Source organism: Squalius cephalus (genome assembly GCF_949319135.1).
Source record: "Squalius cephalus genome assembly, chromosome: 22".
Lineage (NCBI taxonomy): Eukaryota > Metazoa > Chordata > Actinopteri > Cypriniformes > Leuciscidae > Squalius > Squalius cephalus.
In genome coordinates this window covers 1,672,209-1,698,764 of record NC_137143.1, presented here as the reverse complement: position 1 = coordinate 1,698,764, position 26,556 = coordinate 1,672,209, and the positions used below count along the sequence as shown (strand labels likewise).

General features: G+C 38.1%; 1 protein-coding gene across 12 annotated transcripts in view; it reads left to right on the top strand.

Annotated features, from left to right (window-relative positions):
• Positions 1-26,556, top strand: part of atp2b2 (ATPase plasma membrane Ca2+ transporting 2) — a 205,200-nt gene that overhangs the window by 172,549 nt on the left and 6,095 nt on the right. For 6 of the 12 annotated variants that reach the window (XM_079857210.1, XM_079857216.1, XM_079857212.1 and 3 more), the window contains 10 exons: positions 2,281-2,522; positions 3,220-3,454; positions 6,741-6,920; positions 8,716-8,803; positions 11,702-11,808; positions 12,890-13,081; positions 16,118-16,331; positions 18,836-19,047; positions 19,312-19,419; positions 20,226-20,411. In XM_079857210.1, coding sequence (XP_079713336.1) covers positions 2,281-2,522; positions 3,220-3,454; positions 6,741-6,920; positions 8,716-8,803; positions 11,702-11,808; positions 12,890-13,081; positions 16,118-16,331; positions 18,836-19,047; positions 19,312-19,419; positions 20,226-20,411 — 1,764 coding nt within the window. Of the gene's footprint in view, positions 1-2,280; positions 2,523-3,219; positions 3,455-6,740; positions 6,921-8,715; positions 8,804-11,701; positions 11,809-12,889; positions 13,082-16,117; positions 16,332-18,835; positions 19,048-19,311; positions 19,420-20,225; positions 20,412-21,480; positions 21,653-24,085; positions 24,138-26,556 lie in introns of all 12 variants that reach the window. The other 6 variants (XM_079857208.1, XM_079857214.1, XM_079857217.1 and 3 more) reach the window with 5 other exon arrangements.

Below are 26,556 nucleotides of genomic sequence, written 5' to 3'. Positions count from 1 at the left end.
TAAAATAGCACTTTTTAGAACTTACTGTACGTCATTTTACACGGCACATCTAAGGTGTAGATATACTGTAGTAAAGCTTAAATGAAAAAGCTTAAGATGGCATTTAATGATGCATTAAGAGTTCTGCTTAAACTCCCAGGGTGGACAAGTGCTAGCCAAATGTTCGTATAGTGATGTTCCTACGTTGCATGCTGTGGTAAGGATTTATATGTATTATTTCATGTGTTGATTGGGTGATTTGAAAAATACAATGATAATTGTCTTAAATGATCCAACATTAAGTGATACATGGTATTCCTCCTGGTTCTGGAAGCACTGGAACTCAAGTTTGTATGTTCTTAAAAATTGTTTGTTGTATCCAAATCTATGTTTGTATGTTATTCTTTTCTTTCAGTTTCTTTACTTTGTGATATGGACCTATGGCTCTGGAATAAAGAATTCATAATCTTCATAATTTTAACCGTCAGTTTGACTGGATGAGCTGTCAATTTCCCTTCATGTTTCATGAGAATAACGTAACACTTGGTATTTTAATGTGACAATATAACAAGAATATCTATGGCAAGAGCTCTTTTCAGTCGCTGTATTCTTTTCCTCATGATTATTTTCTTTCTTTTTTTCTTTGCATTCTGCTGTAATAGTATTTAAAAGGACAATATATATAGGCTACAGCACATTTGTGGTCTGTTCTCCCAATTTAATTTATGAAATATCCCATTAATAATTAACTGGAATGCATGAATCTCTTGTTTTTCTCCTCAAATCCAGGTTTGTTTTTACAGGTAAATACAATTTATTATCAGTCAAAATGACAGAAATCACTTTGAAATAGTATCACGCAATGCTGAAGTTAATGAACATTTTTGATCAAGGCAACGTATGTTAAATCATTCAGATACAGTATATATTACCACAGTGTGTCCTGTAGAGTGTTGTCGAGAGGCCTGGAGAAGTTTAGGAAGGCTCAGTACAATGGAGTGGTTTTCAAAATGCTAGTTGTGGTTTATTTTAGAAGCTGCATTTCACAAGGTGTAGTCCACATAGTGCAAAAAAAGAAAAAGAAAAAATGCTGTGAGCAGCAAAACTGGCACTAAACAATGTCTAGTCCACAAAAATATCAGCATGTCTCACCTCAGACATGTTCAAGCGTTTGCATAGTATACACAGGATTCAACATTAAATATACAAGTTTCCCGCCAAACACTAGTGGGACAACCATAATTATGAGAAGTACTGTAAAAGTAAATCAGTAAAGTTAATTCACAATCAAGGTCTTGGCATTTCAGCATTTCTTCTCATAAATAAATAAACAGATTATACAATTAAATTCCCTGAAGTAATTCTAGCAAGATATTATTTGCAGAAAAATTCAGATAATGAGATTTGAATAGGTTTTGTGATATGAAATGTATTTTTTAAGCTTTTTCAGGCATTGAAATGTAAGAAACAATCATTATATCAGTTTAGATCATTTGGATCACATGTAGAGATGTTTAAAGAACAGAACAGTGACTTGATCCCGATTGAATCTGTCAACACTTACAATTACAACAATTACAATGTTTGTAAGTAATAAGTGGACTAAAAGTAACTTTGGACAAAACAAACAAAACAAAAAACAATCCAGCATGCTAAAGCATGAAAAGATGATACACACTGTATATGTATATATTACAATTTCCATAGAAAATGAAAACATTGGTTACATTTTGAGTCTTTAAATCCCAGTGTCAGTGAGAGATTGTGTAAAGTGTAAAAGTGGTCAAGGAGATTCCCTCCTTCCGTAAAGTGCTTTGAGTGCCGAAAAAAGAGCTATTTAAGTGTAACAGATTATTTTATTTTTTTTATTTTTATTTTTTTATGGAAAAACTGGTACTGCGTTAGACTAAACTGGAAGGGTCATAGCACTTGTATATTGTTGTCCTATTGTTAGTTTCTCTGCTTATATTGTTCTCATTTGTAAGTCGCTTTGGATAAAAGCGTCTGCTATGAATAAATGTATTATTAAAGTTCATGCAACAAAGTTCATACACACTCTAGAATTAATTCTACAAATCAAAGTTTGATTGGAGTCTGTATGTAGAGCAGTTCCTGATGAAGTTTAATATTTTGAGTTTGAGATTTATAACAAATCCAACCCAGAATGACTGAGGGAAATGAATACAGAGTTGCTGTGCAAAATGCTGTAAAAGATAAAATAAAGCTGACTTGACTTGACTTGACTTTAATGCAGTATGTAGCTTGTGTAACTGGTCTCTGATTCCTCTCTGGTGTTTCCAGCCTGCAGATAAAGAGGGAGGTCTTCCCAAACAAGTGGGCAACAAAACCGAGTGTGGCCTTCTGGGACTGGTTCTGGACCTGAAGCGAGACTACCAGACCGTTCGCAACCAGATCCCCGAGGAGAAGCTCTACAAGGTGTACACGTTTAACTCATCGAGGAAGTCCATGAGCACCGTCATCAAGCTTCCCGACGGAAACTTCCGGATGTACAGCAAAGGAGCGTCTGAAATCATCCTTAAAAAGTGAGTGCCTTTCATCTATGATGTCTATCCACAATTCGTCATGAAAGCATTTCAACGTCTCCATAGCAAATGGAAGGTCGTTATGTTGAATTACTGATCCTGGAATGATTTAGATGTGCAATGTGGTGCAGATTCTGATATTAATATGGCAAAAAAGTGAGATGAAATTCTGATGAGATCAGACTAGTTGCATATATAAATATCAGTCGTCACCCAATATCTGCCAATAATATGTTTTAGTAAAATGATATTTAAAAGCTTAGTTTTATGATCAAAGCTCCGTAGTTTTAAACATATAATAATGCAATGCAATATATGATGATTTAGAGATCAACAAATAAACCTTCCTCACAAGCCTGATGGATCATATTTGATGCTCATGATTTTTCAAAAAAAAAAAAAGAAAAAAAATTCTGTATAATCAAGTAAACCAAAGTCGCTTCATTCCAGTAAGTGTTCATCTGGAAATATTACTAACAATATCAAAGTTATTCTTACATTTACTTCCGTAAAGATTTCACAGGAAATAGACACGTGAAGCACAAGCTGAAGATGGACAGTTGTACAATTATACTAAAAGTCTTCCACTAAAAAATGCTGGGTTGATGGTTGAGTCAAATATGTATAAAACGAACCCAACGGTTGGAAAGTGCACATGGACTCAATGATACGAGTGACTCTGGTGTGTTTGGTTCAGGTGTTCTCTTATTCTGAACGATGTTGGAGAAACTCGCGTGTTCAGGCCGAGGGACCGGGACGAGATGGTGAAGAAGATCATCGAGCCCATGGCGTGTGACGGACTCAGGACCATCTGTGTGGCCTATCGGGACTTCTCCGGAAACCCCGAGCCCAACTGGGAGGACGAGAACAACATCTTGACCGACCTGACCGCAATATGTGTCGTTGGAATTGAGGATCCTGTCAGACCCGAGGTCAGAACTTTCTTCATATTTGATCATGTCATGGTTTTTATTTGAAATATTTAGCATTTTATGCATGAGAACACACCTGTAATGTGACCTCCGCATCAGCATTTACTGATTTTGCTAAAAATGTGAAAAGCTATATATTTTCAAAGTTGTCTAGTTGATGTCTAGTCTTTAATACACACTATCTTAACCCTGGAAACCTTTTTTAAAGGTAAAAGTTTTTTTTTTTTTATTGAACCTTTATGAACCCATATTGTATCATATTTGAAACATCAGGTTTTTATACCTCATATAGTATGATATAGTGAGAAAATGCAGGAAAAACAGCTCAAATTTATTCAGAGCAGATTCTGATATTAATATGGTAAAAAAGTGAGATGAAATTCTGATAGTTTGTAATGTAAATCAATGAGATCAGACTAGTTGCAAAAAAAAAAAAATTCATATAAATATCAGTCGTCACCCAATATCTTCCAATAATATGTTTTAGTAAGATGATATTTACATGCTTAGTTTTATGATCAAAGCTCTGTAGTTTTAAACATATAATAATGCAATGCAATACAATGATGATTTAGAGATGAACACATAAGCCTTCCTCAAAAGCCTGATGGATCATGATTTTTCAAAAAAAGGATTTTTGGATAATCAAGTAAACCAAAGTCGCTTCAGTCCAGTAAGTGTTCATCTGGTAATATTACTAACAATATCAAAGTTATTCTTACATTTACTTTATAAAAATCCGTAAAGATTTCACCGAAAATAGACACGTGAAGCACGAGCTGAAGATGGACGGTTGGACAATTATACTAAAAGTCTTACACTAAAAAATGCTGGGTTGTTTCAACCAATGGTTGAGTCAAACATGGACAAAAACAACCCAATGGTTGGGTCGGTCGATATTTGGCCCAAACGTGGGTTGAAAGTTTGAAACAACCCAGCATTTGTTTTTAGAGAGTACAGTAACTATCAATTAGACGGGTTTCAGCAAGTTTGCTGTGTAAATGCAACACAAGGTGTTTTTGTCTTGCAGAAACACTGTCCAGTGCATGTGGTTTTAGATTGCAGGATAATACTGGGAATCGGTAGAGATGATATTGTGAAAGAGTGGCCTGGTCCTCAAATCATGCACAGGGACTGAAGAAGCGTCTATACTGATGCATTATTTAACCTCTTCTTTTTATCCGCTGTTTCTTTGCTCTCGTTCTCCATCTCTAGAGCCACGCTCAGTAATTGTCAGTTTGTTGAAGGCTTCTTTCAGAAAACAGAATATCAGCATGAATGAAGGAACATTGATGAAGGTCTGACTGCAGGGTGAACCCTCTGTTGTCCTGCTTTGGATTGAATGGGTTTGTGCAAAAGCACTTTGAAAACTCGTTGACGATGGGGACACAGATTTGGCGTTCTGTTACCTGACGGGACACGTGAGCCATTCCTTTCCCTAATAAACAGCCGAAACCTAAGGATCTGTAAACAAATCCATTAGTGTTAAATGTCTAAAGTTACCGCGTCACCTTCCTCTGCCGTGGTGTTTTATTGATGAGGCTCTTCCTCTTCTCCTGATGACTTTAGCGGGACCGGCTCGTCTTCACTTTTCTCAGAAATACTTCAGCGTCTAGTCAATCAGATATCATCTATCGCTTTAGTGTCTAGACCAACATCTATCTATCTATCCATCTATCCATCTATCTATCTATCTATCTATCTATCTATCTATCTATCTATCTATCTATCTATCTATCTATCTATCTATCTATCTATCTATCTATCTATCTATCTGTCTATCTATCTGTCTATCTATCTATCTATCTATCTATCTATCTATCTATCTATCTATCTATCTATCTATCTATCTATCTATCTATCTATCTATCTATCTATCTTCAGTTTTAGTTTTTATTTATTTCCACCTTATAATTTCCGTGCTTCAACTCAATCTTATTTCAGTTTATTGCCAAGGCAACATTTTTAATTTGCATTTAGTTTAAGTTTTTTTTTTAACCTAATATTTACATTTCATTTTATTTCAGCCTAATTGCAATTAACAGAATAATAATTTAAAAAAAGTTTTAACGACAATAACTCTGATATATATAGTGTGTGTGTGTGCAATATATGCAAATTGCGAATTTGACTTCCAAATATTTTAGAATCCAACTGTCTAAATAACTCACATCGCTTGATTCAACATAAATCTGAATGAAGACGACCACAAAATCAAACTAGAAAAAAAGCTTCCTAAAACCAGCCTAGAGTTTGCTGGTCTGAGCTGGACTGAGCTGGTCTGTTGGCTGCTCTGAGCTGGACTGAGCTGGTCTGAACTGGTCTGAGCTGGTCTGAGCTGGTCTGAGCTGGACTGAGCTGGACTGAGCTGGTCTGAACTGGTCTGAGCTGGTCTGAGCTGGTCTGAGCTGGACTGAGCTGGTCTGAGCTGGTCTGAGCTGGACTGAGCTGGTCTGAGCTGGTCTGAGCTGGTCTGAGCTGGACTGAGCTGGACTGAGCTGGTCTGAACTGGTCTGAGCTGGTCTGAGCTGGTCTGAGCTGGACTGAGCTGGACTGAGCTGGTCTGAACTGGTCTGAACTGGTCTGAGCTGGTCTGAGCTGGTTTTAGGCACTTTCTCCTTCAGATGAATCATTTTGTCTTTTGTTGCCTGAGAAATCCAGCACTGCTTACAGGGTTCCCAGGGGTCCTTGAAATCCTGGAAAGTTTGTGAATCTGAAGAAAAAAAAAAAAATCAAGGCCCTGGAAAGTTTTAGAAAATAAACACACACAGATACACGTCCTTGAAAGTGCTTGAATTTATTTTGTGTAAGAAGTTTTCTGGAAAAAAATTCATCTTATTCCCTCCGGTCCGCTAACATGTTATTTCGCCAGCACTTTGTGGCCTATGTGCACTAGCTTGCTTGATTTACTCTAGTTACGAGCATTTACGCGTTACGTTATGTGTTTCCCACGTGAGGTACTTTGTGTTGTACGTTGCCGTGACGTTCACGCTCTCCTACGATGTTTGTTGCTGGACACAACAAATGTGTTCCCATATCCGGTATTGGACCTGGAAAGTCTTTGAAAGGTCCTTGAATTTAAAGTTAACCAAGGTGTGTGAACCCTGTGCATGATTAGCGCAGGAGCTCTTTGTATTCCTCCTAATGAGCGCTCACTGGTTTCAGTGGTGCCAGTAGAGGAGTCAGGAGAGCGGACTGAACCCTGTGTTCTCATTCACTGCTGCACTGCGGTTTACCCTGTCCTCTGGAGCGAGCTAATGCCCGCTGATCACTCTTGTGCCCGCAGGTGCCCGACGCCATCCTGAAATGCCAGCGTGCTGGAATCACTGTGCGTATGGTGACAGGAGACAACATCAACACGGCACGAGCGATCGCTATCAAATGTGGCATCATCCAGCCCGGAGAAGACTTTCTGTGCATCGACGGGAAAGAGTTCAACAGGAGGATCAGGAATGAGAAGGGAGAGGTACTCATATCAGGACAATACATCGAACATAACCAATCAAGCTCTATGGAAAAATATCAAACACCACAGAAAATAAGACTGACTGGTCCTCTATTAAAAACACACACTTAAAGTAAGGTACTTATAATGGTGCAACAATATCAGATTCTCTACACCGAGAGTCAGAGACATTCCCATTCTGAGACAAAGATCTGTGTAGTGCAGGATGAGTCATTCATATTTTTCTAGAAGAGAAAGACTCTGTCACATCACATGTGAATTGTTTGCATATCATTTAGATAAAGCCACTCGCACATGCATAGCCAACTGCATTACGAAGGAAAACCCGAGTGAGTAGATGAAATCCCACCATATGTATTTGTTGCTGAAGAAATTTACATTTCCACTTTAATGAATCTGAATGAATTATTAAAAAGAATTGGTTTAAATGAATGATTCAATGACTCACTCATAACGACTTCACTTCATTACTGAAAGAATCAGCGCTTTTGAACGAATCTCTTGAGTGAATGATTCAATGACAAATACATTTGTTTACGGTCACGTGTTGCCACCTACTGGTGTAACAATGTAAATGATACAGTCTGTATTTCAAATGGTGATTTAATCTATTTTGATCTCTACCGTAGACATCAGTGTTTATATCTGAACTATAAACTTGTCTCTCAGTACTTCTGTGATAATCTGAATGATTGTAAAACAGAATTAATGATACTGTGTGTTAAAGACTGTTTATGAAGCGGTTTCATTTCTAAACATGACAACGGCTCTCTCTGGATCAGAACTCAGATCTGCATGTCCACTGTGATTGTACATGTCAAAATTTAAATAGACATAGAGCCGAATCACTGTCATTTAGGAATGAGATTGTGTTTGAATCGAGATTGCGATTTTTTTTTTTTTTACAATTAATCACAATGATGGTGATCATGTGTAAACGGCAACAGTAAGAGATATAGTATAGTCACATTTAAAATCAAAGTCTAATTTCAACCTCAAAATAAACTTTAAGGATTTTGAAAAGATGATAAAATTAAGGTATTTAGGAAATTCCACTATTTGTGAGCGATATGGCCTGGAAAGTTACTTTCAAAAGTAATGCATTACAATATTGCATTACTCCCCCAAAAAGTAACTAATTGCATTACTTAGTTACTTTTTATGGAAAGTAACATGTCTTTCATGCATTTGTAAATCAGTGCTTACACACACCTTATAGGAATCACGGTAAAAGCTTCAAATTCTGCTTTTAAAGCCTTAGCAACTCTGACCTCATGGGAAGTGCATTACGATAGACATGCTTTTTGCATTGAAAAACCCCAAAGAACGAGTTGAAATGACTGTCGCTGCTAATCAACATCACTGCACAAATGCTGTGGAGAGAGCTTAATGCATATTGAACCCAGAGCAAACAACCGTCTGTGGCCCTGATGCTGCTGCGTTCCAGGACTCGGATAATTTATGGGGCTTTTTTATTATGTTGTGATTACATTAGTCGCATTTGTACTCTCTGCAAGTAATGCACTGCTGTTATTGATGTAGACAGTTATTGAACACATTTGATAGGTGGCCATTCAAACAAACAAGCCACACGTGAACGATGGACGCCGTGTGATTTAATACACCGTCAAATCATTTATACTGTATGTAAATGCAGTGACTTCTCTGATGGGAATGTTGAACCTCATTACAGCAAGAAATGCCATGTTTCGTGTTATATACTACTGGTTATTGTGCGTATCCCATGGCCCCATGATGGATGCCTGTCTCAGATCTGGGTTTCTATCTCTCACAGGTTGAGCAGGAGCGCATTGATAAAGTCTGGCCTAAACTGCGAGTGCTTGCCAGATCCTCGCCGACGGACAAACACACACTGGTCAAAGGTGAGTGATAGTGCATGAGCAACTGAGCACCGAACAGTCTCATTCAGAGCCGTATAGCAACCCGTCTCATGCGTCTCTATGACGCATTGTATTTATCATGCAATTTATACGCGAAAATTAGTTTTTACGTGCATACAGTCAAACCCAAATTTATTCAGACATGTTCAACATTTCTCACATTATCACAGTTTATTCGCTATAGTTTAGAAAATGTAATAAAATAGGACAAGAACTCAGAGTTATCAAATCAGTTGAGACAGTAAAAAAACAAGTAATAAAAACTCAGTGAGTGTTTTAGCGCAATTTTCTGACGTCATGGGATCACAACACTAAGAGATAGTAAATCCTTTCATGGATTTTTTTTTTTTTTTTTTTTTTGTGCGTTCCCGAGATTAGACCTTCCTTAACATAATGCCTAAAACCCGAAGTCTCTAGGTGGTCTGGTTGAGGAGTAGATAGAAGTGCAAGATTGGTGCGCACAGACAGAACAGAAATCATGAGTTAACAATCGCAATTTTGTCCGGTGGAAAATTGCGCTAAAAAAGTATTCAGACACCAAATATATATATTTTACTAGTGTGATCAGGACACTATAGTTCATTTATGTAAGTGAGGAGAGCAAAATACAGTAAACTGTGACATATTATACCCAAATATTCTTCATACCAGTAAAATTAATAAACATTTGGGACCAAAAATGATTGGGACACTTTGAGCTGATCATGTTTTGCTGAAGTGTGTTTTCTTTAATTGCTAATGCTCTTTTTACACACAGACTGAACACAATGAAGCATTGCTTGGTGATTGGTTGAGCTAAACTGGTATTATCTAATTGTGTAGTTAAATTTAACAGCTGACAGATATTCAACATAATTCATGTGTGAGACAGTCTAACAGAAGGATGGGCAAAACCAGTGAAATACTGTATGATACGCACTGTAAACCCCTTGGGTAGGATTAGTGGTGAAGGGTACGTGCGTATTATCATGCACGTGAAAACTGTATATCATATGCACGTAAAAACACATTTTTGCGTATAAATTGCACTATAAATACAATGCATGCTATAGAGACACATTTCATGAGACCAGGCTGGCCGTACAGACCCTGTTTTTGTGTCTTTACATTTTTTTGTGAAGAGGCACATCGAGAAACTTGAAGATCACACAAAAACAACTTATTTCTTATATGTTGCTCTCATAAAATGTAGAGCCACTTTCTAATGAAGCTTATGCAGTTATGCTCATGTCATCTACAACATTACAAAATGGTTCTGATGAACAGGAACTGACCTTTTTAGATTAATAATCCACTTGAGTTCATGAACATTGGCATTTACAGCCACAGTGTGTTAGTAAAGCGATCTGGACTCAGATCTGTGATGGTTACGTAAGGCTGAACGTCAAGGCTGAAGTTTCAGGATAATTAACATACTGTAAGTAAATGTTGTGCTGTAATTACATCACTGGTGGATTTCATTTCTAGGCGTAATCGCTTGATTGTCCCTGATGTTTTCACATCACATTGCTTTAATTCGGGCAGCATATGGCTGTTCATTATAAGTGTTAAATGTAATTTATTTCGGTAAATGAGTAATTTAGCAACATCTGATGTTGATTATTTTTTAAAGAAATTCATATTTTTATTGCATGCATTGATGAAGTGCACAAGTATGAATATATACATTTAAACTTAAATATATTAATTCTATTTTATGTCAAATTAAATAATTATTTAATGAATACTTTATATTTAGGTAACACTTTAGTTTAGGGTCCAATTCTCACTGTTAACTATAGTTGCTTATTAGCATGCATATTACTAGGATATTGGCTGTTTATTAGTATGGTAACACTTTACAGTAAGGTTCATTAGTTAACATTAGTTAACTACCTTAGTTAACATGAACTAAGAATGAACAATACTTCTAGAGCATTTATTAATCTTAGTTAATATTAATTTCAACATGTACTAAAACGTTATTAAAATCAAAGGTTTAGTTAACATTAGTTAATGCACTGTGAACTAACATGAACACACAATGAACAGCTGGATTTGTATTAACTAGCATTAACAAAGATGAATAAATACATTAACAAATGTATTGCTCATTGTTAGTTCATGTTAGTTAATACATTAACTAATGTTAACTAATATTGCACATATTATTCTACATCCCATATAATACTGATACCTAAATTAACATCCTTACTAACTATTAATAAGCAGTAATCAGGAGTTTATTGAGGCAAAAGTTGCAGTTAATAGTGAACATGTGTTCCCCAAACTGAAGTGTTACCATTTGATGTCAATAAGTTCAGTGATGTTAAATAATATTTTTGTCTTTAATAAAAATCGTTTAGATGTTACCATTTGTTTTATCATGGTAGATGAAAGCACAGCCATTTTGATTCCATTCCATCACATTCACCCTGTCATTTGTTCATTTTATTAATTTGGTAACACTTTACAATGAGGTTCATTAGTTAACATTAGTTAATGTTTTAACTAACATTAACTAACAATGAGCAATACATTATACAGTATTTATTAATCTTTGTTAATGTTAGTTAATAAAAATCCAGCTGTTCATTGTTTGTTCATGTTAGTTCACAGTGCATTAACTAATGTTAACTAAACCTTTGATTTTAATAACGTATTAGTACATGTTGAAATTAATATTAACTATGATTAATAAATGCTGAAGACATATTGTTCATTCTTAGTGCATGTTAACTAATGAACCTTATTGTAAATACCATTAGTTTAGCTTGATATTGCAAAATGCACTAGTCACATAAGCAATGCTTTGTCTGATCAAATGTTCAGGTCATGCAGAGATGTTCTGGAGTAATGTGTGTGTGTGTGTGTGTGTGTGTGTGTGTGTGTGTGTGTCAGGTATTATCGACAGCACTCTGGTGGAGCAGCGGCAGGTCGTCGCTGTAACCGGCGATGGAACAAACGACGGACCGGCTCTGAAGAAGGCAGACGTCGGGTTTGCCATGGTGAGAACCCATCACACACACACACACACACACACACACACACACACACACACACACACACACACACACACACACACACACACACACACACACACACACACACACACACACACACACACACACACACACACGAGTCTTGTTCTTCACAAGCTGCTCAAACACAGCCTCATTTTCACAATCAGTCCGAGCCCAGAGCGCCCCCTAGTGTGAGCCTTTGCTTTTACTCCTGTTTTCAATTGACTTACATAAGGCATAAAACAGCCTGTGTCAGCACTGCCACACCATTTCTATTTCCATAAGTTTAGAGAGCATATTCCTATCTTCCTGCTCATCAAACTGACACCAGCTGTGGGATTTACCATGGTTTTACTGTCAGCCGTGTCTTAGGAGAGGACAGTCCCTCAGGCCAGTCTTTACACAACACTAACACAGTGTGTGTGGAGAAACATCTTCTCTCTTTACCTAGACACTGATCATCACACACTGTCCACATCAGGGGTTGATCTCGCTTCACTTTCAGATTCATTGGTGTTCTCTGTTTAGTCCTAGACTCAGTTTTAAAGAACACTTAACGCCAAAAAGGTTCTGTATAAGGAGAATGTCTCAAATTATTGCATTATAGTTTCACGTTTAATGGGTTTTTCCATTTTTTTTCTATTGATAAAGTATGTTTACGAGCTGTTTAATTCATAAAATTGACTTAATATAAATATTTAATTAACACACACTAAATAAAATGATGGGAGCCCTAAAAGGCTCACGTGCAAACAGTCCAAAAATATTATTTCTTATTGTTCTCTTTTGACGTTGGGCTAAAACGAAAATGTCCTGGAGCCAGTTGCATTAACTTTCCTATTTAAACAAGACTGATCTACCTTTTTATGTAACTGACTTAGAAAAAAATAACTTTTTAAGACTAGTCTAAGCAGAAAATGGAAATGGAAATGCAATCTTAGTAATGCATATTGTTTATGGTTTGGCATCTCCTGGTCATGGTAACATTAACGAATGATGAATACGCGATTTTTGTCACTTTGGATCAAAAGAGCGATGTGAAACGACAGGGCTTGTGTCTCGGCAGGGAATCGCAGGCACAGATGTGGCCAAAGAGGCGTCCGACATCATCCTGACCGATGACAACTTCTCCAGCATCGTGAAGGCCGTGATGTGGGGACGTAACGTGTACGACAGCATCTCCAAGTTCCTCCAGTTCCAGCTCACCGTGAACGTGGTGGCCGTGATCGTGGCCTTCACCGGAGCCTGTATCACACAGGTCTGTGCCTCATGTGTGTGTGGGACTCGCAGTGAGTGTGCTGTTATTAGCGGACAAGTCAAGTCAGCTTTATTCATACAGCGCTTTTTACAACTCAGAGTGTTTCAAAGCAGCTTTACAGAGATAACAGGAGAATAATGCAACAGAGTTTGTTTCTGGTGTACAGCAGATCTAGAAGAAAAGCTTAAGTAAGTTCAGTGATGGTTCATTTTTCTTGTAAAGTTATTAATTTAATTCATTTATCAGTGATCGTCCAGCTCAGTTCAGTTCTCATATAATTGTATCAATGCAGGAGATCAATAATATTGTTGAATATTAAATGTCCCCTATAAGCAAGCCAAAAGCCAAAGTTTGCCATGGCAAGTTTCACTATTATTATTGCTCAAACTGGGCTTTAACAAGCCTATAAAACTTCAGCACATTTATAACCCTTCAAAAGTTTGGGTTTGTCAGTACCGTAGATCAGGACGAGTTATTTTCGTTTTTTTAAAAAACATGCATTAAATTTAATCACAACCATTTACATTTAAAATAAATGTTGGGTTTTTTTATTTCTATTTCATCAAAGAATCCTGAATATTGAAATGCATCACAGTTTCCACAAAAGTATGAACTGTTTTCAACACTGATAATAATCATAAATGTTTCTTGATCATCAAATCATCATATTAGAGTGATTTCTGAAGGATCATGTGACACTGAAGACTGGAGTAATGATGCTGAACATTCAGCTTTGATCACAGGAATACATTACACTTTACTATATGAAGAGTTTTTATCAAGCTTGTATATTTAAATTCAGTAATTTCACTTAAATGGCAATGAAAATTACCTATTAGTTGTCATTTAAGTGTAATTACTTAACTTAAATATACAGGTTGATAAAAATGATCATTCTAGAAGAAAATTTCAGATGGCACTTAGAGGCTTTTGCATCTGAACTCTTCATATATTCACATAGAGAACAGCTGTGAACAGTTTTGAATTGTAGTAATATTTCACTGTTTTTACTGTATTTTTTAGTTAAATCAGCCTTGGTGAGACTCCTTTCAAAAATATAAAAAATCTTTCTGACCTCAAACTTTTGAACGGTCGTATAACTGATCTGGCACCATTTGTATTACAGACGTGAATAATCCATCAAAGTGTCTTACATGCAACCTCAGAGTAACGCTCTGGCAACCATCCAACACGCTAGCATAGTAGCAGAGACTTTGTGCATTTTCTTCATACTTTGAAACCACTGCTAACACATATGAGACGCCTTTGACAAGACAATAGATCTGACCTACTATAAAATCTCAAATTAGACTATGGAGAGACATAGGGCACTGGCAAAGAAACCATATTAGATTACTAGGCCAAGGCCAAAGACTTCATCCCTGTGATCTAAAATAGCATTGTTTAATTTCCTAGAGGATCGCTAACCTAATAAATGATGCAGCACTTCTAAGAGAAAGAGGCTAGACTGTGCGAAGATACCCTGATGAGAAATCATGAGGAAGATCTCAGTTTCAGAGACTTTCACCAGTATTACGATACACGTTGATGACTATCATAGTACGATGCATCGTTGAAGAAATCATCTACAGTGCTAGGCATAAGTTTAGACACCCATGCTAAAGTTGACTAAAAAGAGGAATACAAAATCATCTTTTGGAAATTGAACTTAATGCCTTAATTAAAAAAATTAGGAAAAATCCAACCTTTAAGGACACCAATTTTCTTTGTGAATGAATAATGTATCGTAAATAAATAAATGTTCTTCCTTAAAATACAGGGTGCATAAGTCTGGACACCCCTATGTTAAATTCCCATAGAGGCAGGCAGATTTTTATTTTTAAAGGCCAGTTACTTCATGGATCCAGGATACTATGCATCCTAATAAAGTTCCCTTGGCCTTTGGAATTAAAATAGCCCCACATCATCACATAGCCTTCACCATACCTAGAGATTGGCATGGTTTTATTTCAGTTAGCCTAATAGCTGGTTTGATTTGCATTGAGAGATGATCTTATGGAAAGTACTCCATGCCAGTCTCTAGGTATGGTGAAGGCTATGTGATGATGTGGGGCTATTTTAATTCCAAAGGCCAAGGGAACTTTATCAGGATGCATAGTATCCTGGATCCATGAAGTAACTGGCCTTTAAAAATAAAAATCTGCCTGCTTCTATGGGAATTTAACATAGGGGTGTCCAAACTTATGCACCCTGTATTTTAAGGAAGAACATTTATTTATTTACGATACATTATTCATTCACAAAGAAAATTGGTGTCCTTAAAGGTTGGATTTTTCCTAATTTTTTTAATTAAGGCATTAAGTTCAATTTCCAAAAGATGATTTTTTATTCCTCTTTTTAGTCAACTTTAGCATGGGTGTCTAAACTTATGCATAGCACTGTAGCTAGTCACGACTGTTTCCTGAAACCATATTGTCACAAATTGGTCGTTGAACCACGTTGGTTTATGATGTCACGCAGGTGGTGGAGAAATAACTTCTTTTAATGAATCTGTTTGAGATCAGATTAATGCTATGTTTTGCTATAAATTAGACATGACATCTATTATGCTTTATTTCCAGATTCAATCACAGGCTCGTTCTTACACTAGAGCTCGTTCACACATGCGCACTCTTCAACAACGACGCTTTCAATCTCTTGACAAACTAAAAGATGTAAATGACATTTGTATGTATTCTAAATAACAGATATAGATTGTCCTGAATGTCATCTTGCTCAAGATCAGGATGTATTGAGTCCACATGTCATGCAAACTAGAAACTCTGCTTCTTCTAAGTCGAGATCTGTCGCTCCAAACACACAACTCTGCGATGCTGTTTGCGAATGTTCATTGGAACGATGGTTTCGGGAAACACAGACTCGTTGAACTGCTGATAAGGACAGAACTTGCGACCATAGTTAGCTAACGATGCTTTCGGGAAACGCACCCTGTCTGGAAAATAACATCTAGCTCAGTTCATCATGTCTCACTGCTCTAAACGCTGTGTTTTAAGCTGATTGTTTGTTCTTCTTCAGGATTCTCCTCTGAAAGCAGTGCAGATGTTGTGGGTAAACCTGATCATGGACACGTTCGCATCTCTGGCTCTGGCCACCGAACCGCCCACTGAGTCTCTGCTGATGAGGAAACCCTACGGCCGAAACAAACCCCTGATCTCCAGTACCATGACCAAGAACATACTGGGCCACGGTGTGTACCAGCTCACCATCATCTTCACGCTGCTGTTTGCGGGTAAGTTGCGTTATAGGTGAAGTAGAGCTGCACGATTAATCAGTAAAAGATCACGATCTCGATTCAATTACCATCACGATCTCATTCCAAAATGATTCACAGTATCATTAATTCTGTCTTACAATCATTCAGATTATCACAGAAGTACTGAGATAAAAGTTTATAGTCCAGATATAAACACTGATGTCTATGGATCAAAATAGAGCAAATCACCTTTTGAAAGTAATTTGATGCTTCAAATAACGTAATTGTATCAAATATCGTTACACCAGTAGGTGGCGACAAGTTACAATTAAAAATGTATTTGTCATTGAATCATTCATTCAAGAGATTCGTTCAAAAACGCTGATTCATCCAGTAATGAAACAAGTGAAGTCTTTATGAGTGAGTCATTGAATCATTCACTCAAAACTATTTTTTTTTTTAAGAATTTATTCAGATTCATTAAACATTTTAAATACACTACAACCATTAACATTTTGTCAGAATCCCTTGTAATTTATGTGTTATTTTGTTTAGTTGTTTGTGTGAGTGGTGGGAGAATCGTGATCTCTAATTTAAAAGAAAAAAATCGTGATTCCCAATTTATCCAGAATTGTGCAGCTCTAATGTGAAGGAAATACATTTATGCTTTCATGCTGGAAAATGCCTAATAAATCAATTGTTTGAAGAAACACCCAAGTGATAGAAAAGTAGTTGAAGAGACACTTTCCACATGCCGTGTTCACGCCATGTTACCGTAATTACGAAATGACAACCCGTGACCCGCTGTTCCTGGCAACAATACTCAACGTTTAACAATGAACACTGAACAATAACAACAATGCAAACAATAGCAACAATGTTCATGGCATCAATGTCTCCGCCCCCGCGGTAATAAACTCTTAGAAAGAGAGGCATTTTGGATGGATGTCCCTTCTTGGTTTAAATTAAGATTATGATCTGTCTTGTTTCTTATAAGTTGTTGTTGTTTATGTGGTTTTTTTGTGTGTTTTTCTTTTTTTTTATGGGCACAATGTTCATGAATGGCATTTCTTGCCTGATGTGTTATTGTTCCCATTAATTACCATCCCAGATGGAACCATACTGGAGTCTATGAACTGTTTATTTGACTGTTCCAACTTGGGTTTATATGTACATTTATTACATATATATATATATATATATATATATATATATATATATATATATATTTTATACTTTTTTTCTGATTTGGAATTGTTTCAACATTGTTTGTAATTATTCACTGTTTCAGATGAACTTAAAGTGAAGTCTGAGGATTAATCATTTGATTGTTCAATCATGATTTCGATCACCTGAAGATCTGCTGCGTGCTTTCTATATAGTCATTGAGAATACTTCACACTGACGAAGGAAAAGAGCCGAAACGTTTGTCAATATCTCTCCTGTCAAGAATAAATACAGTGCAGACCTTTGCATTTTTGAAACAATATCAATGCCAACATGAATCTGGTGGTACAAGTCTGAAAGTTGAAAACAGGCAAAAAAGTTGTAGAAACAAGCAATAAAAGCTAGATATCAAACTAATAATCAGTTTTACCGATATTTCCCCTGAAATTTAAGCATTTTCCCATAATCAGGTATCGGTTTTGGATTCACCGATAATTGCATAAGAATTGCATGTAGATGTGTCAACAGTGGTGGTCAAAGGTAAAATATCTTTAACAGAAGTAAAAGAATAAATAAATATCGGCTCTGTATATCGGTTATCGTGCACATAAACACGGAAATAACTGGTATTGGAATCGGTTATAAAGAAAAACAATATCGGTGGATCTCTAATAAAAGCATTGCTTACGCACGTTGTAGTCTTTTTAAAAAACACATGATTTTCTTAGATTTTTGTTTCAAATTTAGCTTTTTTATGAAACTTATCCACATCAAATTTTGATTTAAAAAAAATGTGTTTGTTTGTTTGTTTAAAAGCAGTGGCTCTATTCTTTTGATATATCGTATGTTCAGATATTCATCCAATACAATATTCCGGGGGCCATGACATTTTTGTGAAAATGATCAAAAACGCTGCCGGTGGCTGCCAATTTTTTATTTATTTTTTTGTTGGTGGGGAAAGAGTTAAAGGAATTGTTTCAAATCTGTGTGCATTTCTTTCTTCTTCTGAACACAAAAGAAGATATTTTGAAGTGAGACAGTTGATGGACCCCATTGACTTCCATTATAGGAAAAAAAAATACTCTGGAAGTCAGTGGGGTCCATCATTCCTGACATTCTTCAAAATATCTTCTTTTGTGTTCAGCAGAAGAAAGAAATTCACACAGGTTTGAAACTACTTGAGGGTGAGTAAATGATGACAGAATTTCCATTTTGAAGTGAACTAATCCTTTAAGAGTTCTGCGAGGAAGTTACACTTTTTACAAATCAGAATCTCGTAATTACAGTAATCCCGACATGGTGTGAACGCACACACGTTCATATAGGATGTGCATATAGGATTATATATAGATAGTGTCTTGTGTTGTGTCCAGGTGAGCAGATCTTTGACATCGACAGTGGCAGGCACGCGCCGCTTCATTCTCCTCCATCTGAGCACTACACCATCATCTTCAACACCTTCGTCATGATGCAGCTCTTCAACGAGATCAACGCCCGCAAGATCCACGGGGAGAGAAACGTGTTTGAAGGCATTTTCAGAAATCCCATCTTCTGCTCCATTGTCCTCGGCACTTTCGCCATTCAGGTACCAAAGTCTTCTCTGTTCAAACAGGTTTTTCAGACAAATTGCCATTGATTGTTTCCAGCTAACAAAACATGTTTTGTTCAAGTTCCCATTAAGTTACGAAAATGTTATTTCTGAATGTTCTCTTTGTAAATGTTAATTTACACAAACCGAGAAAGTCAAAAAGTGTTCGGTTGTGCCCCGCTCTCTCCTACAGTTATAAATAGACTTCACCACACCACTTTATTAGTTCTACACAGTTCCATTTTAACATTTGGTTTTTAGATTGTAATCATTCAGTTTGGAGGGAAGCCGTTCAGTTGTTCTCCTCTGGACCTGGAGAAGTGGATGTGGTGTGTTTTCCTCGGGCTGGGAGAGCTGGTCTGGGGTCAGGTAATACTGTTCAATATTCTTTCAAATCTTTTTACCACCACAGCTGTACGCTTACCCAGGTGTTTCCACAATCTATGAGCTTTTTCTTCTCTTCCCACAAGCTATCAGACTCCTGATATAGATATAGACCACTATATCTCACTGAGTCCTATATGTAATGAGCCTCATGTGAACTGGGTTATTGCAATAATAGTATTTATTTATAATGTGTAATATCATTATTTATATGCTGCAGTCAAACTCTTTTTAGTGTTATATTTTAATGCACGTTGTAGCATTTTTTTTTATATTTGTGCCATTGGAACGGACGAATTTCGTTCATATGTGCACTCTAAATGTACAGTTGAAAGACAATACAATCTATCTATCTATCTATCTATCTATCCATCCATCCATCCATCCATCCATCCATCCATCCATCTATCATCTATCTATCATCCATCCATCCATCCATCCATCCATCCATCTATCCATCTCTCCATCTCTCTCTCTCTCTCTCTATCTATCTATCTATCTATCTATCTATCTATCTATCTATCTATCTATCTATCTATCTATCTATCTATCTATCTATCTATCTATCTATCTATCTATCTATCCATCCATCCACCATCTATCATCTATATATCCATCCATCCACCCACCCATCTATCCATCTATCTGTATATCCATCCATCCATCTCTCTATCTATCTATCTATCTATCTATCTATCTATCTATCTATCTATCTATCTAGATGGAGTTTCTTGTTTTTTTGGTGCTGTCCTGTTCTGAAACCTGTCATGCACATCCTCACTCTTGGTCAGGTTATATCAACAATCCCGAACAGCAAGCTGAGGTTCCTCAAAGGAGCTGGTCGTCTGACGCAAAAGCATGAGATGACAGCCGAGGAGGAGATGAACGAGGACCAGGAGGAGATTGATTACACCGAGAGAGAGTTACGACGAGGACAGATCCTCTGGTTCAGAGGCCTCAACAGAATCCAGACTCAGGTTAGACAACCGCTGATAATCTGTGGAAAGTTTCGACTGCCTGAAATATTCAGCATGAATTCTGCACTGAAATGGCATCTGTAGGAAGGAACCATACTTATGCTTGTACATCAATTGTGTAATTATGTACTTGAGATTCAACCATCTGCACGGCTGGCAGTGTGTTTTACAGTCAGATTTAGATTGTGCGGAGGTTGAACCGCAGCTCAGCTGTGCCAAACACTGCATTACTGGCACAAACATCAGCGCTGATCGCGAGACTTTTGTTCTGTTGCATAAATCATGTGCTGTCGGTACACCTTTCATGAAAAACACTGTCATATTCCAACCGAATCGTCACGGAAGTCAGAGTTTTAGATCTAAATAGCAGTGTAAATCTCAGTACAGTTCTAATCGAATGCATAAATTATGATTTTTTTTTTTCCAAGGAAAACGTTTAAATATCACATTTTGGAGATTAAAGATTAGTTTTAAGGGATAAAATAATTGACTACAGGGGGACTTTAATTTAAAAAAAAAAATAATAATAATTTCAATAAACCTTCTTAGTCCAAAAATCCACCAAACTGTAGAAATGGATAACCTGCTAAGTCTGTTTTGTAACTCAGCTCCGGGTTTTCCAAACATGCTCCTTGCAGACAAAAATCCCATGAACAGAAAAACATCCTTATTCTACATGTCAGCCGTTTGTCCAATAAGATTAGAGGATCACTAACTGTAGTATAATGCACCGCATGTGACAACCTGCATGCTGGAGTTTAGTAGTGGCATGCAAATCATTTACAGTGAATTGTATTGCCTGTTAAATGTATATGATATGATAACAGTGCTCTCCTAGGCGTAATGATGCAGTCCTGTGGTGAGGCTCGTGAAGGTGAAGGCGTTCATCATCAGCAGCAACGAGGAGGACTTTTCTAAAGCCATCAAAGCCTCAGTGCTAATTTAATATGAAGTGTTTAATGTGTGATGAGGGCCTGTCATAGTCTTCTAAACCATGTCCATGTGATGAAGGCATTGGTCACGTCTTTGACGCGCTGTGCTCCGTTTATTTCTCTCCCCCTTCCTGCAGATCGAGGTAGTGAACACGTTCAAGAGCGGGACTTCATTTCAGGGGGCTTTGAGACGCCAGTCCTCCACCACCAGTCAAAATCAGGATGTAACCAATGTTTCTAGTCCTAGTCACATGTCCTTGTGCAATGCTCTTTCCTCTCCTACCAGCACTGCTGCTGCTCCCTCTGGGCGTGAGTGACACTCTTCTTTGGGTGTTTGTCAGGGATGCCCTTGGAACTGAAGTGGGCCAATCACAACGACGAGCACAGAACTGTTAATTAAAATCAGAAAACAGGTCTATGAATAAATTTTAAAAAAGCCAAGATATTTGGAACAATGGCAACATTGGGTAAGATGCTACAAAACATATGGCCCCCTCTAAAAAATGCTGGGTTGTTTGAACTCAAATTTGGGTCAAATATGGACAAACCCAACCGTTGGGTTGAAAAAATGTATTACATTTTTAACCCAACGGTTGGGTTTGTCCATACTTGACCCAAATTTGGGTTGAAACAACCCAGCATTTTTTAGAGTGCATTAATGTAGGTCCGTAAAACCAAAAAGCAAAGTAATACCTTTTAAACCAATGGTGCCCAATCCTGTCCTTGGAGATCTACTTACCTGCAGAGTTCAGATCAAACCCTGATCTGTAATTATCAAGTGCTCCTGAACATCTTATTTAGCTGTGTGTGTTTAATCATGGTTGGAGCTGAACTTTGCAGGAAGGTAGTACTGTGTCTGAAGTCGTACCCTACACCCTCGTTCACTATTCCCTACATTAGTCCACTTATATAGTCCACTTGAAGGAGTGGATGAAAATGAGAGAGTGAATTCGGACACTGATTGCGCCGGAAGGGCTTCCGCTTTTCCATAGTTTGTGCTTGGGGTTTAATATTAACTTTAATAACTTTGCAAATTGGCAGCTCCAGTAATAATGAAAATATTTATCTTGAACTATGTCATGAAAACTATGTATAAACCCACATTAAACAATTTAATAATCAATTAAAAATGAATTTCTACATGTATGATATTACACCATCTTCTGGTCAAACGCGGGAATTCATTCGACGCTCGACAATCACAGTGCATTATGGGTATTCTCTAGCTGATGAGCATACATCGGTTGTACATTCGCTATTGTGGTGCATTGTGGGATTGAATGAGTGCAGTTGATAATGTCCACTATGGTTTCTGAAACCACTACAATGGTTGTTCCCTCAAATAGAGCCTAGATCTCTAGTTGCAAGATTGGGCACCCTTGTTTAAGACTGATCATTAAATAGTAAATGTCATGAAAAAGGCATTACAGTGAAGCAGCTCTGCAACACAGACTCTAGAAAGAAGCTTTTCTCTACAATCTGTTGCAAATATTATGCTGCATTAATGTTGTGTCAGGATTACCATAATTATGAGAAAACGGCTACTCAGAGCTATACACATTCACTGACTCAGAAATTATTTGTTTCTATGGCAACATCAAAATGGATCGATGTATGGCTTTGTTATTGACAACAAAATCCTTAATCACTACATTAGTTCACCTCTATATGCTCTCACAAAAAATAAATTGCATGAAAAACAAAGAAAGCACATACCACATTATGAGCTGTAATAAAACAGCATAAAATTCTCAATTTCCAATATTTTCAATGTACAAGACATGATTTGGCATGAATGCAGGATTACTTTAGCCTGACTACGTCAGACTTCGTACTTCCGCTCAATTTCATTTCGCTTCTGTACTCAGTCTGAGACAGCTTCAGAGCTTTCTGTTTGCCACCGGTCTGGAAACAGCCGGGCCAATCAACGAACAGAGGGCGGGCTGAGAGCCGTGACGTAGACGCTGATTGTACCGTGGATGCGTAGATTTACTTCACTTAACCTGCAAAAGTCGTTCACAGCCATGTTCACTCCGGTATTTCGCTCGATGGTTTTGTTTTTGCATCATACATGTGTTTACAGTGAAAGTTAAATGCGGCTGAGCATGCGCATAACACACGCCATAACCAAACGTTATGTGATTGGCTTACGGGTAACCAATGATTTTAAACTTCAGACAAGCGCCCCCTAGCAAGAGAGAAAACACTTCTCTGTTATGCCATTCCAGACTCTGTCTACGAAGCAAAGTGAAGTAGCAGAGTCTGGTATTACCAGGCTAGGATTACTTGGCCTTGGACAAAAATTATGAACACTTTTGTTTGCAATATAAAGTCCTTTAGTAGACATTTTAGTGTGCTGTTTCCTTTAATTTGTTAAAATTAGTATAGTATAAATGATGACATATTATACTAGTTTATACATATTTTTTTTTTGGTATGGACTCTAACACTAGACTCTAAGTCTGGCTCTAACAGCTACAGCAGAAAGATCTGACAGACATTTCTGATCAGGAATTACAAACAGATACCCTTAAGGTCCAAAAGGGATTGGGCATGACACCGGAGTTCTCTAACAGTTTCTTATTAGACATAGACAATTAGCGTAATTGTCAAAGGGCATCCCTGAAATTTGCTTTGCTTCTGATTTCCTCTTGCTCTTCATGTCACAGTTTATCAGATCATCTTTAACCCACTTCTCAGAAGAACATATGTTTCAATGTACCATGTGTTTGTTTTCCCCAGAGTGCTAAGAGCCCTGGACTAAGGGTGCAGCCTACGAAGTGAATTTCAGGTTGTGAGTCCCTCCATTGTCCGTCGCAAAATTGATGTGAACTAATATTCCACCAACAAACTCACCAGGCTGGGTAAACATTCAAGTATAGCCAACGGTACCATTCCCTACTCAGCTTAAGCCTGACATGTTCTACAAAATGCTCTAGGTTGCATTGTTGAAGTTACTCTATTGATCACGGGAGACTGTTTTGTTCCTTTTTTACTTTTTTCCCTCCACACAGATACGGAGACGTGTGAAGAGAGTGGCGCTTCCTACCCATAGTCTTGTCTTATTTGTCGTCTGTTTGATGTAGATCCGAGGCCACAGCGACCCATTATGTCTCATGGCTTTACTCTGTTGGTCATGTAGTCTGCTATGTGATGCTGACGGTTGCAGAATCTCACTAAACGTTAGGCCAGTCTTCATCTATGTGATTCCTTCCGACATTTGTTTTCATCTGTCATTCAGACCAGTTTGTGTTGGCTTTGTAAGTTTGCTCTTAGCTTGGTTGAAGTGTGCTATTTCGCTACAGGAGAAAAGGGTAGAATCGAGTTTGTTGGTTGTTTGATGTAGGAAATTTGATATTTCATTTAATGGTGGGGCCAATGTAGGCACGAAATGGGCTTCAGTCATGGGCCCTACATGGGTTTGCCCATGGGTTCGATGTCAAACCTATCTGAATTAGCCACAATATAAACTAATTCCAATAGGGCCAGCATGGACCCCTTGAGTGGTCCATACTGGGGCTAATTCCAATAGGGCCCAGCATGGACAAACCCATGGAAAACAATATTTGTGGCCCATACTGGGTCTAATTCCAATAGGGCCAGCATGGAACCCATGGAAAAACCCATGTGTGACCCATACTGGGGATTATTCCAATAGGACCAGCATGGTACCCATGGAAAAACCCATGTGTGGCCCATACTGGGGCTTATTCCAATAGGGCCAGCATGGAACCAATGGAAAAACCCATGTATGGCCCCATATCTTAAGCACATATTGTGCCTACATTGGCCCCACCATTAAATGATGGCTGGTATGCTTAGCATGTCAGTAGTTGGTGGTATCATAGAGGCTCTGTTCCAAACCCTAGCGAAACCCCCTCCATTCTTTTGCTTAGGCAGCTCCCTTCTAACGGGAGGTTCACATGGACAGTGAATAAAAGGCCATTTTCAATTGGGAGGTGATGGGAGGCATCAAGAGAAGGTCATAGATGCAGGGATATAATTTGAGTAGGAACGTCTAGTACAAATCAACAGTACAGAGAAATAGAGACCTACATTTTTTTTTTTTTACTGTCCTTAGGGGCTTTCACACCGCCTAGTTATAGGAACTCGGCTATAGGAACTAGCCAACTAGTCCCTCGAGATCTTTTCCCTTAAGGTAATTTTCCTAGTTTCATTCGCACCGCCAGTAGGAACCCTGCCACTCTCGTTGTTGTGTGGGACTTTTATTTTGACGGTGCTGAGAAAGCCAGCCTAAGCACACAGCGCTCCCATTCTATGTCTTCATTAGATTACGATCGGTTTAATAATCCTATCTAATACATCATTATACCTGTTAAACAAACAAAGTAAACGGTATGCAAAAAAGTATTATAGCATTTGCCATATGGTTGATGCCTAATGTCGCTAGGACTAGTCGTGTTTTGCTTGTTCCCTTTAAAGTCACTTTGGATTTCCTCTTTAGCGTAAAAGGTTTAGAAGTGCCTGAACTTCGGCGTCAGTCCATTTTTTGCTGTTTTCCATGTTCATGGCGAATGGAGGCTGCCGGTGTTTCGGACGCGTTCGTCCAAGACCCTACTCTGAAGTAGGAGCTAATTTAGCCCCCCCCAAAAGGTGTTCCTATAACTAAAATCGGGTTGGAGTTGGGTTGGAGCGAGGGCTGTCTCCCTCCACCCTCAAAGTGTATGTTGCCTCTTTTGCCGCACATCACGATGCAGTGGATGGGAGATCCGTGTGAAAGCACGACCTGATCGTCAGGTTCCTGAGGGGAGCGAGGAAACTGAGTCCGCCTTGCGCCCCCTCTATACCCTCTTGGGACTTATCTCTGGTGCTGACCGCACTGCAGAGACCTCCCTTTGAGCCTCTGCAGGCAGCTGAGTTAAAAGTCCTGTCTTTAAAAACAGTTCTCCTGCTTGCTTTGGCCTCCATCAAGAGGGTAGGGGACCTGCACGCATTTTCGGTCGACGAATCATGCCTGGAATTCTGGCCGGCTAACTCTCACGTTATCCTGAGACCCCTGCCTGGATATGTCCAAGGTTCCTACCACTCCCTTTCGGGACCAGGTGGTGATCCTGCAAGTCCCGTCTGCTCCTTGCAGTTATATGTGGACAGAATGCAAAGCTTTAGGACCTCAGATCAGCTCTTCGTCTGTTACGGAGGCCAGCAGAAGGGAAAGGCTGTCTCCAAGCAGAGGTTGGCCCACTGGATAGTGG